The following is a 14,790-nucleotide window of genomic DNA, read 5'->3' as shown; positions in this document are numbered from 1 at the left end:
TCACAACAGACTGAGTCATCTGACCAATCAGAGTAGAGTAGACCAATCACAACAGACTGGGTCATCTGACCAATCAGTGCAGAGTAGACCAATCACAACAGACTGAGTCATCTGACCAATCAGAGCAGAGTAGACCAATCACAACAGACTGAGTCATCTGACCAATCAGAGTAGAGTAGACCAATCACAACAGACTGAGTCATCTGACCAATCAGAGCAGAGTAGACCAATCACAACAGACTGAGTCATCTGACCAATCAGAGTAGAGTAGACCAATCACAACAGACTGAGTCATCTGACCAATCAGAGCAGAGTAGACCAATCACAACAGACTGAGTCATCTGACCAATCAGAGTAGAGTAGACCAATCACAACAGACTGAGTCATCTGACCAATCAGAGCAGAGTAGACCAATCACAACAGACTGAGTCATCTGACCAATCAGAGTAGAGTAGACCAATCACAACAGACTGGGTCATCTGACCAATCAGTGCAGAGTAGACCAATCACAACAGACTGAGTCATCTGACCAATCAGAGTAGAGTAGACCAATCACAACAGACTGAGTCATCTGACCAATCAGAGCAGAGTAGACCAATCACAACAGACTGAGTCATCTGACCAATCAGAGTAGAGTAGACCAATCACAACAGACTGAGTCATGTGATCAATCAGAGTAGAGTAGACCAATCACAACAGACTGAGTCATGTGACCAATCAGAGTAGAGTAGACCAATCACAACAGACTGGGTCATCTGACCTTTTTTTTACCTTGGATGCGTGTAAAACTATCGCAGGAGACTCAAAAGCAAAATTAGCATAATAGGATAAAGCATAATCAGCATAAAATACTTTAACACACATTTCCATAATATTTTTCCCATAACACCCTTCTCCCTGTCTAACGCTCCTCCTCCGTGTGTGTGTGTGTGTGTGTGTGTGTGTGTGTGTGCAGCTCAGGAGTGTGGCATCCACACACAGCAACAGTGTTATCCTCTGGCCTTCGGGGTCCCAGCCGCTCTCATGGTCGTATCGCTGGGTAAGACTAAGTGCCAGCTGAACACACACTGTGATCTGTGTGTGTGTGTGTGTGTGTGTGTGTGTTTCTGATGTGTGCTGTGTGTTACAGTGGTGTTCATCGCTGGCAGTGGCATGTATGTCAAAACAGATCCAGAGGGAAACATTATCTGGGCCGTGTGTAAATGCATAGGGGTGAGTCGAGATTCGGTTCAAACGAATATTTAACACAAAAAGGAAAATTCTGTCATCATTTATGGGTTCAAACCATGATTTTCTTTCTTCTGTAGAGCATGAAAATAGATATTTTGCAGATTGTTCAAACTCCACACTGGTGACTCAGGAACTGTAGAGACTAAAATGAACCATAAAAGTGTCATGAAAGCAGTGAATGTGTCCTACTCTCAGGGTCATATGATACCTTTGTTTGAGGAACAACACAAGTTTATTCACTTAATAGAAATGTCAAATCTCAGTCACACTAGTGATCAAATCTGGTGCAAATGGGTTTTTTTTAACAATATGAATGTGTAAATATGACAGATTATTCATTTTTTGGTGAACTAGCCCTATAATCCAAGTTCTACTTTTTCAGAGTAACTCTCTTAAAAAAAGTAACTAATATAATTACTTTTTATGGAAATAAATGTGTTACATTACTTTTGTGTTACTTTTTCTCACCAGGGCTGGGCTTGCTAGCAAAAAAATATGTTTTTTTGGCAACAAAAAAAATAAAGAGCATTTTACACCCAAAGTGCAAATGCAAAAGGAAATGCAAATTCACACCAGTCATTTTTGATTATTAGTATTGTTGAATTGGATCGAAGGTCATCAGCCAAGACATTAATTAGTAAAGTGAGATTAAGTGCATAAAGTAGATTTGTGTAATTAAACATATTAAGATTGCATTTCACTGTTTTTATACTGAATGTGTTTTTAAGCCAGTGAGATGAGCGCATGCTCTCATCTAGTCTAGTCCTTGAGTGTGTAACTCACGTCACTTGTAATGCATTACAATGCTTATAAAGTGTGTGTTCTCTTTCTGTAGTTTGCCATCAAAAACCGTTTCCGGCACAGAAGCAGCGTTCATCCGAAGAGGGAGCACTGGATGGACTGGGCCAATGAGAAATATGATGTATGCTATCTTTGTACACACACGTTTACTTAGCTATCTAACTGGGGACGTTCCATAGACGTCTATTGTTTAAAAATATATCTATATAAAATTGTAAAAAAAAAGGTACAATTCAAAAATCATACAAATGAGGACATCCACAAAAGGAGTAAGATTTAACTCACTTCTGGGTTAAAAATTGTCCCCAAAACATGGTTAATCCTTGTGCCTCATTTAAAAAAAGTTACACATAGGTACATAGAGGACAAAAATATCCATGTAAAAAAAACTGTCATAAAAATGTAAGTTTGGTATAAATTTAAAGAAGACCCCTGGCAGATTATTGCTGAAGTAAAAAAAAATTAATAAGTAAATCCCAAAAAAGTTATATAGGTTTAAGTTTATGAAAATTATTTATGAACATTGTTTTATATAAAATATATATTTTATAAAACAAGTTGAGCTCTAAAACGGCTAGAAAATCAAAGCCATAAATATAAATAAGTTGTGGTTGATATCTCATAAAAAAATCTTTCGGTGAGAGTTTGTTTGGGCTCAGGACAGATTTTCCCCATTGGATGCAGCAAAACTCCACTGGTCACACAGTGATTGGATTTTAGATTTGCAGTTGAGTTTTTCTCTCTCAATATTACAAACACACACATACACACACAATTTTTTTTATTACACACATACAAACTACACTCAGACATCCATACCAAAACACCCACACAGTTATCGCTGCACAATTTATCCAATTGGCTCTATAATATGCCAAAGCAGAAAACAAGAATAAAGTGAGCTGGAAAAATGGCACCATCTGGTAAAAAATTGTCAAAATTTAAATTTGTAAGCCTTGACAACAGAATGAAAGCCTCTTATAAAAGATTGCACCATTTTATAGTTAAATGGCCCTGGGATTAAAAATTGCAGTTTTAATGGGTTTCAATGGGGCCAAAAGGCGCTGAGAGGGACGTTTTTTGTACCTAGTGCAAAAAAGAATTTTTTTAAGGAAATAGCGGTGAAATGGTAAAATTACAAAACAAATACACACCTGTGCCAACTTTTATGCAGTTAGCATTAACACAGGCAAAGTGATCAAAAAAACAAAACTGAAAAGGCCAAAAATGTCCCTAAGGAGGCACAAGGGTTAAGTACACAAACACACACACACACATTTCTGATATTACTATCTCTGTGGGGACATGTGGGCCACGATGAAGGATATACCATGAACTACACACTCACACGTTCCTCTATTCCCTCTCCCTCGTCTACAGAAGCTTCTCATCGCGCAGATAAAGATGGTGTTGAAGGTGTTGTTCCTCTACATCCCCCTGCCCATGTTCTGGACCCTGTTTGACCAAAAGGTGCAGATCTGACCTGGTGAATCTGTAGTGTGTGTATGTTGGGCTTGTGTTTAGTAACGGGGTATGTGTGTGTGTGTGTGTGTGTGTGTGTGTGTGTGTGTGTGTGTGTGTGTGTGTGTGTGTGTGTGTGTGTGTGTGTGTGTGTGTGTGTGTGTGTGTGTGTGTGTGTGTGTGTGTGTGTGTGTGTGTGTGTGTGTGTGTGTGTGTGTCCAGGGCTCCCGCTGGACTCTCCAGGCCACCACCATGAGCGGAGACTTCGTGAGTGTCTTGATTTGAGTTAATGGGAGAGTTAGTCAGCAGTGACTCATTTTATGTTTGTTATCAGTCTAACATAATAGTCACGATTAAGAGATTATTTAAAATCTAGCTGAACTAGGCTCAATACACAGAGATTTATGAAATATCACTTTTTGAAATGGCTGTGGTTTCCTCCTGTCTGTAGAAAGCGTTCATCCTTCAGCCAGACCAGATGCAGGTGAGAGTATTCCTGTTCTGTTAGTGTACACGCGGTCTGATAACACTAATACACAATACCAGTTATTCATCTCGCTCTTCATTATAATGCCCTAAGATTATAACACCAATACACTGAAAGACAATGTGTGCTCATCAAGACTTTTTAATGTATTTGGAAGAAGTCTCTTCTGCTCACCAAGGCTGTATCTATTTGATCAAAAATACAGTAAAAATTGTGAAATATTTTTACCATTTAAAATATCAGTTTTCTATATGAATATATAGTAAAATGTAATTTATTCCTGTGATCAAAGCTGAAATTTCAGGCTTCAGTGTCACATGATCCTTCCGAAATCAGTATAATATGATGATTTGATGCTCAAGAAACATTTATGATTATTAGTTGTGCTGCTTCATATGTTTGCAATTTCTGTAAAGCTGCTTTGAGACAATGTGTATTGTGAAAAGCGCTATACAAATAAATTTGAATTGAATTGAATTGAAATTGAATTGTGGAAACTGGGATACATTTTTTTTAGGATTGTTTGATAAATAAAAGTGCAAAAGAAAAGCATTTATTTGAAATAGGAATCTTTTGTAACATTATTAAAGTCTTTACCGTCACTTTTGATACGCTTAATGCATCCTTGCTGAAGCTAATTGAATATCGCTAAGCTTTTGAAAGACAGTGTGAAAGAAACCTGTGACTGAAACTGTGTGTTCTCTGTCAGACTGTGAACCCCATCCTGATCCTGACGCTGGTGCCCATCATGGACCGGCTTATATTCCCTCTCATCAAAAAGTGTGGCCTGGATTTCAGGTATGAATTACTGCGCAATAGGAAAAGATGAATCTCTGCTGTGAGAGATGATGATGCAGTGATCCTGATATAAATGTTGTATTGTGTGAATCTGTTTTCCGCTCCAGCCCTCTGAAGAGAATGACGGTTGGCATGTTGTTCGCTGCCACAGCGTTTGTTTGTGCAGCTTTAGTCCAGATTGAGATCGATGTGAGTGCGAAATGTGTGAATCAGAAAAAAAGTATTCACGTTCAGAAAAAGAGCTCCACAATCTAATGATCTTATTCTCCTCAGAAAACATTGCCAGATTTCCCATCATCCTCTGAGAGCCAGCTGAAGGTGGTGAACATGTTCAACAGTTCATTGAACGTGACCATCTCACCCAAAGACACTCTTCTGATACACTCATTGGAGGTACTACACACATCTTATACCAACACACACATATCCTTCCTGCAGCCTCACATAACAAAGAGAGATGTTTCAACATTGTTTCCCATTTTTCTTATAGAGCAGTGCAGGTTATGTGACATTGGATCACCAGAACATCACAGTGTCCTTAAACACAAGTCCTGTGATCACTAAAGCTTTCAGTTTAGTTGAAGGAGGCCGCCAGACCCTGATCATCCCCTCCGACCCATCCATCATGTATCTGGTAAGTGTGAAACGAGCAAACATTTTGCAGTTCCAATGGTCAAAAACTCATGTTTTTCTGAAGAAAAATGGTGGTTGCTCATGCAAAAGTCACCACAACCATTCTGGAGTGCCTTGGGTTGTTGCTAAGGTGTTGCTATGTATTTGCTTCGGTGTTCGGAGTAGTTTTTAACATGTTGCTATGTGGTTGCTCTTTCAAGTCGTATACTAGCGCAATTGTAGCGCAATTGACAGGTTGCAAAGACCCGACACAAAAGCTCCACCCCTTTACACAAAAGCTCCACCCCTTTACACAAAAGCTCCACCCCTTTACACAAGAGCTCCACTCCTTTACACAAGAGCTCCATCCCCTTAAACAAGAGCTCCACCCCTTTACACAAAAGCTCCACCCCTTTATACAAGAGCTCCATCCCTTTACACAAAAGCTCCACCCCTTTATACAAGAGCTCCATCCCTTTACACAAAAGCTCCACCCCTTTATACAAGAGCTCCATCCCTTTACACAAAAGCTCCACCCCTTTACACAAGAGCTCCACCCCCATCCACAAGTGTTCCACCCCTTTACACAAAAGCTCCACCCCTTTACACAAGAGCTCCACCCCTTTACACAAAACCTCCACCCCTTTATACAAGAGCTCCACCCCTTTACACAAAAGCTCCACCCCTTTACACAAGAGCTCCACCCCTTTACACAAAACCTCCACCCCTTTATACAAGAGCTCCATCCCTTTACAGAAAAGCTCCACCCCTTTACACAAGAGCTCCACCCCTTTACACAAAAGCTCCACCTCTTTATACAAGAGCTCCATCCCTTTACACAAAAGCTCCACCCTTTTATACAAGAGCTCCATCCCGTTACACAAAAGCTCCACCCCTTTACACATGAGCTCCAACCCTTTACACAAAAGCTCCACCCCTTTATACAAGAGCTCCATCCCTTTACACAAAAGCTCCACCCCTTTATACAAGAGCTCCACCCCATCCACAAGTGTTCCACCCCTTTACACAAAAGCTCCACCCCTTTACACAAGAGCTCCACCCCTTTACACAAAACCTCCACCCCTTTATACAAGAGCTCCACCCCTTTACACAAAAGCTCCACCCCTTTACACAAGAGCTCCACCCCTTTACACAAAACCTCCACCCCTTTATACAAGAGCTCCATCCCTTTACACAAAAGCTCCACCCCTTTATACAAGAGCTCCACCCCTTTACACAAAAGCTCCACCCTTTTATACAAGAGCTCCATCCCTTTACACAAAAGCTCCACCCCTTTACACATGAGCTCCACCCCTTTACACAAAAGCTCCACCCCTTTACACATGAGCTCCACCCCTTTACACAAAAGCTCCACCCCTTTACACAAGAGCTTCACCCCTTTAGACAAGAGCTCCACCCCCATCCACAAGTGTTCCATATACGATTGTCGCTGAAGAAATGAGTTGGCTCTTGATAGCGCAATCCCATTTATTTATGTTTCCAGTTAAGTTGAAAACCCACCACAGGGTGTCTGGTAAGAGACTGGTCAGTAGATGTCCGATATTTGGGAATAACCCGTTTATTCGTCACCACATCAACTCAAATAATAAAGCAGTTGTCCTTAATTAGGGTGTATAAGTGGGTGTGGTTTTTCTATAAAAACAGAAAATGTAATCAAGTATAAACAAACATGATAATAACGTTGAGTGTTTTAAAACAGGTGCAGGATGAATTGAAATGCACCAAACACAGATCAAATATACATGAATGACATCAATATAAACAACTAAGCATAATAACTAAGATAATATCTTATAAACAGTGCAACATCTTTCCAAAGACGTGACAACTCCTATAATTAACCTTAACGAGCTAATGCACGTTATAACGGCAAAACTAAATATTAAACAGGTCTAGTATTGCACATATGATTGCTAGAGATCAAATAAAATACACTTACTTTGCATTGACGCACAACACCCATTAAATGAACAAACTATATGTTATTTACAACAGCAAAGTTCAGTGTAGCATCAGTGCTCCGACAGAATCAATTCTCAGCTTCACACTGAGCGCTGTGGGCGGGATGTTCGCATGCACGTAGATCAGCGCTGGATGCTGTGTGTCGATCAATCTCGGCAAAGAAAAAGATTCAAGTCAGAAGGCATATTATTCTAATTAGTAATGGCCTTTTTAACAGTCGCGTTTCACCCCCTAGCGGCAGTTGCACGGATCTTTGAAATTGACCGTTCGCAAAGACCCGCCCCCTTTAGTTGCTGTTGCTATGTCCGACAAGCCACGCCTCTCTCACGACACACATCATGTTCTCACGCAGTGAAAAATACATCGCGGAGCAAAGAGGACACTGACAACACACTGACAGACAGGACAGAGCAGGTTACTTTATAATGAAACAAAGTCTCAACTTTCAAATTTGGTAATTTTTTAAAGAAATTTAAGCAATAAATACAGTTTTGTGGCTCGTTAATGTGTCCGACAGATCGCTAGAGCCTCAGTTAAAGCTGCTCGTGAACCGATAATCTCTTCCTTCTAGTTCATTTATAGCATCAAATAATGAATGAACATCAGAAGGAATGTTGTTTCAACCGTGGAAAGTTTAAGTTCAAGGCCACCGACGTTATCTCTACTAACTCTCCTGACTGCTCGTTCGGACAAAATGGCTGATTTGGCGGAAGGCGGATTATGATTGGTCAGATCGCCTGTCAATCAAACTCCTTTACAAACAGTCCAACACCTCTCAATAAATGAGTGGTCACACTACACTTTTCATTTCATTCACTTGCATTCATGCGCAAGCGAAATCTGGAGATCAGAAACACAAGCTCACGTTTCACATTTCTCTGATATGCAAATTTGTATAAAGTAAAATGTGTGACCAATAGAAGACTGATCAACACCAACAATATTCATCCGGAGCGAGTGAGAAAAGGGACGCAGGTTTGTGTGTCACTCGCTGTGTGAGAGATTAAAGAGAGAGAAAGAGCAGCTGGTATTATATATAATGATTTTTTGCTATATATATATATATATATATATATATATATATATATCCTGCGGAAGCATTTCAGATAGTTCAGTATCGATATGTACCGAAAACAGCTATATTTTTGACAACACTACATTGCACTTAGTTTATTATTTCAGATGCCTTTTTAAAAGACTATAATTGAAAAATATATATTATATAAAATTCAACCCACCAAAGTGGCTATTAGAAGTGACCTGTACTCGCCACAGCTGAGATACACCTGAATTTGACCTGCTGTGATACTATAACAGTGAAAATATAACAGTGAAAATATAACATTGAAATTATAACAGTGAATTTTCCCTGTCTTTTGACTTTTTCCCCAGCAAGAAGACATAAAGTCCAAACCAAGGGAAGGAAAGAATGCTGTTAGGTCAGTTTTTTTTTTTTACTGTTTCTTAAAACGTCTCAGATTGTAACTATGGTTCCCTGAGAAGGGAACGAGATGCTGATGACGCTATTGGAACACTCCTGCGTGAAAATCGTGACGTGTGACGGCGTCAGGGTTTGGTACTGAACTCTGTACCTTTAAGAGCATCAACCCAATAATGTCGGTACTACCGATTCACATCAAATCAATCGGTGCCAAATTCCAGTACCTGAGAATGAATCTGGGCGTGAGAGTAAGACTATTTAAATACGAATCCTGCATGTTCTGCGTGTCTGTGTGAATGAATGGAGCAGACGTGCAGTTTCATTTACCACACACACACACACACACACACACACACACACAAACACACACACACACACACACACACACACACTGAAGCACGCGTGACGCTCGCAGTGTTTTCAGTCTCTGTTGCCTCACTTATTGAGTTTGTTAAACTCTTGCTTCAGTGATCAAGCATGAGCGTTCCCATAGCGTCATCCCTTCAGATGCAGGAGCGTTCCCATAGCGTCATCCCTTCAGACGCAGGAGCGTTCCCATAGCGTCATCCCTTCAGACGCAGGAGCGTTCCCATAGCGTCATCCCTTCAGACGCAGGATCGTTCCCATAGCGTCATCCCTTCAGACGCAGGAGCGTTCCCATAGCGTCATCCCTTCAGACGCAGGAGCGTTCGCATAGCGTCATCCCTTCAGACGCAGGAGCGTTCCCATAGCGTCATCCCTTCTGACGCAGGAGCGTTCCCATAGCGTCATCCCTTCAGACGCAGGAGCGTTCCCATAGCGTCATCCCTTCTGACGCAGGAGCGTTCCCATAGCGTCATCCCTTCAGACGCAGGAGCGTTCGCATAGCGTCATCCCTTCAGACGCAGGAGCGTTCCCATAGCGTCATCCCTTCAGACGCAGGAGCGTTCCCATAGCGTCATCCCTTCAGACGCAGGAGCGTTCCCATAGCGTCATCCCTTCAGACGCAGGAGCGTTCCCATAGCGTCATCCCTTCAGACGCAGGAGCGTTCGCATAGCGTCATCCCTTCAGACGCAGGAGCGTTCCCATAGCGTCATTCCTTCAGACGCAGGAGCGTTCCCATAGCGTCATCCCTTCAGACGCAGGAGCGTTCCCATAGCGTCATCCCTTCAGACGCAGGAGCGTTCCCATAGCGTCATCCCTTCAGACGCAGGAGCGTTCCCATAGCGTCATCCCTTCAGACGCAGGAGCGTTCCCATAGCGTCATCCCTTCAGACGCAGGAGCGTTCCCATAGCGTCATCCCTTCAGACGCAGGAGCGTTCGCATAGCGTCATCCCTTCAGACGCAGGAGCGTTCCCATAGCGTCATCCCTTCAGACGCAGGAGCGTTCCCATAGCGTCATCCCTTCAGACGCAGGAGCGTTCCCATAGCGTCATCCCTTTAGACGCAGGAGCGTTCCCATAGCGTCATCCCTTCAGACGCAGGAGCGTTCCCATAGCGTCATCCCTTCAGACGCAGGAGCGTTCCCATAGCGTCATCCCTTCAGACGCAGGAGCGTTCCCATAGCGTCATCCCTTCAGACGCAGGAGCGTTCGCATAGCGTCATCCCTTCAGACGCAGGAGCGTTCCCATAGCGTCATCCCTTCAGACGCAGGAGCGTTCCCATAGCGTCATCCCTTCAGACGCAGGAGCGTTCCCATAGCGTCATCCCTTCAGACGCAGGAGCGTTCCCATAGCGTCATCCCTTCAGACGCAGGAGCGTTCCCATAGCGTCATCCCTTCAGACGCAGGAGCGTTCCCATAGCGTCATCCCTTCAGACGCAGGAGCGTTCGCATAGCGTCATCCCTTCAGACGCAGGAGCGTTCCCATAGCGTCATCCCTTCAGACGCAGGAGCGTTCCCATAGCGTCATCCCTTCAGACGCAGGAGCGTTCCCATAGCGTCATCCCTTCAGACGCAGGAGCGTTCCCATAGCGTCATCCCTTCAGACGCAGGAGCGTTCCCATAGCGTCATCCCTTCAGACGCAGCATAGAGTTTCCCGAACGGGAATTGATCTTTCCTTTAATGTTGTTGGATGTCACAGGTTTGTGAATGGCTGGACAGCAGTTCTCAACATCACTAACTTGGATGATAACTTGGAGCCAACAGTTATTTCAAACTACTCTCTGGTTTCTCAGGGGACGTAAGTCAATTCTTCAGATTTATCATTGATGTTTAATAAAGTATTATGATTGCTAACATGCTTTTACATAATTTGTGACTTGCTTTTATCAAAGTTATATTAGTACTTTTTTTTATAGAATTTTTCATCAAAACAATTACAACAGAACGGATAATGTTACGACCCTACACTGGTTTTTAGAGGTCTAGGAAGTGAGAAGGGGAACATTAGGACACTCTTAATCAATCGCTACCATTAAAATACAGGGAGAGTTAATAAGACCACCGAGGAGCAGAAGAACGTGAACAAATTTATTATGTCCAATGATCAGCCAAGATATATAAGGTAGAAAAAAAAAGTAAGCAAAGAATTATTATTTACAATCAAGCCAAAATAATTAAAAAAAAAAGAAAATACAAACTGGACAGTGCCAACACAAAGAAAAGAATAAAACAACTACTTACTAAAGGGTTAAGGTTAGGGTTTCATTTAGGGTTAGTTTCTATAGTAAGTACATGTAAGTTACATTAAGTCTTACCCAGTTTTATAAAACATTCAGGATTAAAATGGTTTTTGAATGTTATTTCATGTTGACTTGCTGTTTTCTGGTTTATCTTCTAAGACGGAAGTTCGTACTCCGCAATGGCGCGCAGTCGTGTGAGTTTTCCCAGAAGTTTGGATTTGGTTCTTCATACACCTTCCTCATCCCCAGCACACTGTTCTCGGCGGATGTGTGTAACCACCCTCAGCATGCCTCATATGTGTATATCATATATAGGTGTATACCTATCTGTGTCATTTAGCAGAAGCCTCTATATAGCCCCTATATGTTGTTTATATGTGCAGTGTGAGTCTATAAAGGCAGTTGAGGACATTCAGCCCAACTCGGTCCACATGGCTCTGCAGATTCCTCAGTACTTCCTCATTACTACAGGAGAGGTCATGTTCTCAGTCACCGGCCTGCAGTTCTCATACTCACAGGTAGGACACCGGCTCAAAGCACTCCAAAGAAAACAATCAACATGTTTCCTTTACACTGTTTGAACAGTCATCACCAATACAACCAATACAGTATCAGCTGTTACCAGATGGACAGTAGAAAGATATCAAATATGTGACCCTGTATCACAAAACCAGTCACAAGTCGCACAGGGATATTTGTGGCAAAAAAACTTTTTTTTTCTTTTATGCCAAAAACCATTGGGATATTAAGTAAAAATCATGTTCCATGAAGATATTTTGTAAATTTCCTACCATAAATATATAAAACATTTTTGTGAGAGTATACAGCACAATCGCGAACATACTTTCTCATAATTTTCTCAATGTTTCGATTTTTTGCTTTCGATTCCAGATTTTCAATTGTATCTCGGCCAAATATTGTTCTATCCTTACAAACCATACATCGATGGAAAGCTATTTATTCAGCTTTCATATGATGTATAAATCTCAATTTCATAAAATTGACCCATGTGACTGGTTTTCTGGTCCAGAGTCACATATTCTGTTAGATCTTTAAAGGTGCAGTATGTAAGATTTTTATGGCAAAATACATTCTCTTAACCCATTTTTTTTGTTAATTGAAAAACAATTATTATTCCATTCATGGGTTTATCTCCCCCAACAGTGTAAACATTGAGCCTCATCTAAACACTGAGAGCGTTTCTGCTCAGATGTCAGTCTATTTCCAGCTCAGCCAATAGTGAGGGTTTGGGGGCGGGGCTACTGTAGCAGGCGGAGCCAGAGGGTGTTCAGCCTTGTAGGGACCATGGCTGATGCATTACACGGGAAAAGACATTCAGCTTCAGTTACAGGAAATTCACTGCATTTAGACCCTCAAAGACAAAACAGGGTAGTGTAGATATTTTAAAAGTACTCATAATGTGTTGGACCTTTTATTGAAAGTAGCCTACTCCATTTATATGGAAGCAGATCTGAATGCAAATTTGCAGTCGATTGTAAGAAAACGACTTGGTTTAAATGATTAGAGAAGTCCAACATACATTACCAGAGAGAAGTTTAAAAAAATTAAACATGGATGAAACGTTCACAATGAGATTAATAAAATGCATTTAGAAAATAGATATTCAATTTCCAATTCATGTCGACTTGAAATGTATAAATATCAGTAAAATTGATTTGTTTCAAATCTTATTTAGTAGATTTACAAAAAAAAAAACATCCTTTAAAGCCGTATTACATCCTGACGGACCAAAGGTGAAAGGCTTTAACTGGTTCTTCAAAATCACAGATGCAACACAGTTTTTTTCATTTAAATCTGTATTCATATTCAAAAAACTGTTTTATCATGTTTGTTTAGACAACTGACAATATCACAAAGCTTACTCTCAATAGCAAATATTATGTGGTATTATAGGGATAGTCCACCTAAAATTTCAATCATCATTTACTCGCCCTCATGTCTTTCCAAACCTGTATGCATATCTTTCTTCAGCACAAAACAGAAGATATTTAGAAGAATGTTTCAAGAGTTTTTGTACATGCAATGGAAGTCAATGGGAACCAAAACTGTTTGGTTATCAACATCCTCCAAAATATCTTTCGTGTTCAGCCAAAGAAAGAAAGTCATACAGTTTTGAAACAAGATAAGGGCTAGTAGGTAAATGATGACATGATTTTAAATTTTGAGTGAGCTATCCCTTTAAAAGTGTGTTTTTAACTGGAATATACAGTATATGTCAATGGCATATGAAATCTCCAATCAGTATCTGTGAGCGCTTCCCCCTCAACAGCTGTGCTTCTGTGTCTTTAGGCTCCAAAGAACATGAAGTCCGTGTTGCAGGCCGGATGGCTGTGCACTAATGCCGTGGGAAACATTATTGTGCTGATTGTGGCAGAGCTGGGAAAGCTTCCGAAACAGGTGATGCATGATCACATGACCTAATACACACATTCAGCCAAGCTGTAGGAATATTGTAATATATAATACAGACAAAAATAACAGCGTACAGATTTCAAACAACAAAAAAATAATGACAGTATTTTCATTTTTTGTTGAATTATTCAATGTCTGTGTTTTGCCACACAGTGGGCAGAGTATTTGCTGTTTGCGTCAATGCTGGTGGCTGTGAGCATCATCTTCTCCGTCATGGCTTATTTCTACACCTACATTGACCCAGCTGAGATTGAGGCTCAGATCAGGAGGGAACATGGGCTTGAGCCAGAGGAGAAGAAGAAAGAGACACTAGAAATGGAGGACAAAGATAAAGACCAGAAGAATGAGCAGGAGGTCAAACAAACCAAGATGTAAGATACTGTGATACATTTATGAAGACTGGATTGTTATATGTTAAGATCAACCCTTTAGTTCCATATTTATGTAAATAAAATGACTGTGAGCAGACGTTGTTGTCAGATTCAGTGTTACCGTTGGCTGTATTGATAAGACCCTACTGAGAGAACTATCAGATGTATTGTGAAAAAATTCATTTAAATGTTGTGTAAAAACCTGTCATAATATTTTTAGACATGGTTTAAAATGTAAATGGTCTGGTTAGGGGTGATCATTTGCGTTTTGTGAAGATTTTTTTAAGCTAATAAACAAGGAACTATGAAACAATGGTCTGTCTATCTTTAGTCTTTTGAGTTTATGTAGTTTGTCTTTGCTGTAGGAATCGAGGGCGAACCAAACACAAATTAATCTTCCAGTTGATTCGTTCAAACATAATTACACACAGAACTCAACACTCCAGACCCCCAAAACACCAGTCTATTCTCGGGCCATAAATGGAGTGGGCTCCAGCCAGTCCCAGCTAAGAACTTTACGACCATGAAAGTTTCAAAGAGATGTGCTCAACTAAAGGAAGAAGGTTG

The 14,790-nt window shown here is 41.0% G+C and overlaps 1 protein-coding gene across 1 annotated transcript in view; it reads left to right on the top strand.

The window, feature by feature from the left end:
* The window catches only part of slc15a1a (solute carrier family 15 member 1a), a 22,377-nt gene extending 7,841 nt beyond the window's left edge, over window positions 1-14,536 (top strand). Inside the window, exons 6-21 of the mRNA XM_077221449.1 lie at window positions 956-1,039; window positions 1,130-1,212; window positions 2,066-2,152; window positions 3,412-3,501; window positions 3,715-3,759; window positions 3,944-3,976; window positions 4,689-4,777; window positions 4,885-4,966; window positions 5,051-5,170; window positions 5,268-5,411; window positions 8,765-8,811; window positions 10,879-10,977; window positions 11,579-11,687; window positions 11,803-11,937; window positions 13,730-13,837; window positions 14,006-14,536. Of these exons, the coding sequence (XP_077077564.1) occupies window positions 956-1,039; window positions 1,130-1,212; window positions 2,066-2,152; window positions 3,412-3,501; window positions 3,715-3,759; window positions 3,944-3,976; window positions 4,689-4,777; window positions 4,885-4,966; window positions 5,051-5,170; window positions 5,268-5,411; window positions 8,765-8,811; window positions 10,879-10,977; window positions 11,579-11,687; window positions 11,803-11,937; window positions 13,730-13,837; window positions 14,006-14,227 (1,577 nt within the window). The 3' untranslated portion in view covers window positions 14,228-14,536. The remainder of the gene's footprint in view (window positions 1-955; window positions 1,040-1,129; window positions 1,213-2,065; window positions 2,153-3,411; window positions 3,502-3,714; window positions 3,760-3,943; window positions 3,977-4,688; window positions 4,778-4,884; window positions 4,967-5,050; window positions 5,171-5,267; window positions 5,412-8,764; window positions 8,812-10,878; window positions 10,978-11,578; window positions 11,688-11,802; window positions 11,938-13,729; window positions 13,838-14,005) is intronic.
* The last annotated feature ends 254 nt before the right edge of the window (window positions 14,537-14,790 follow it).

The sequence above is a fragment of the Siphateles boraxobius genome, unplaced genomic scaffold (genome assembly GCF_051911475.1).
Source record: "Siphateles boraxobius isolate OS27281-9 unplaced genomic scaffold, OSU_SipBor_1 83, whole genome shotgun sequence".
In the NCBI taxonomy this organism is placed as follows: domain Eukaryota; kingdom Metazoa; phylum Chordata; class Actinopteri; order Cypriniformes; family Leuciscidae; genus Siphateles; species Siphateles boraxobius.
This window is presented reverse-complemented; position numbering and strand designations above follow the sequence as displayed.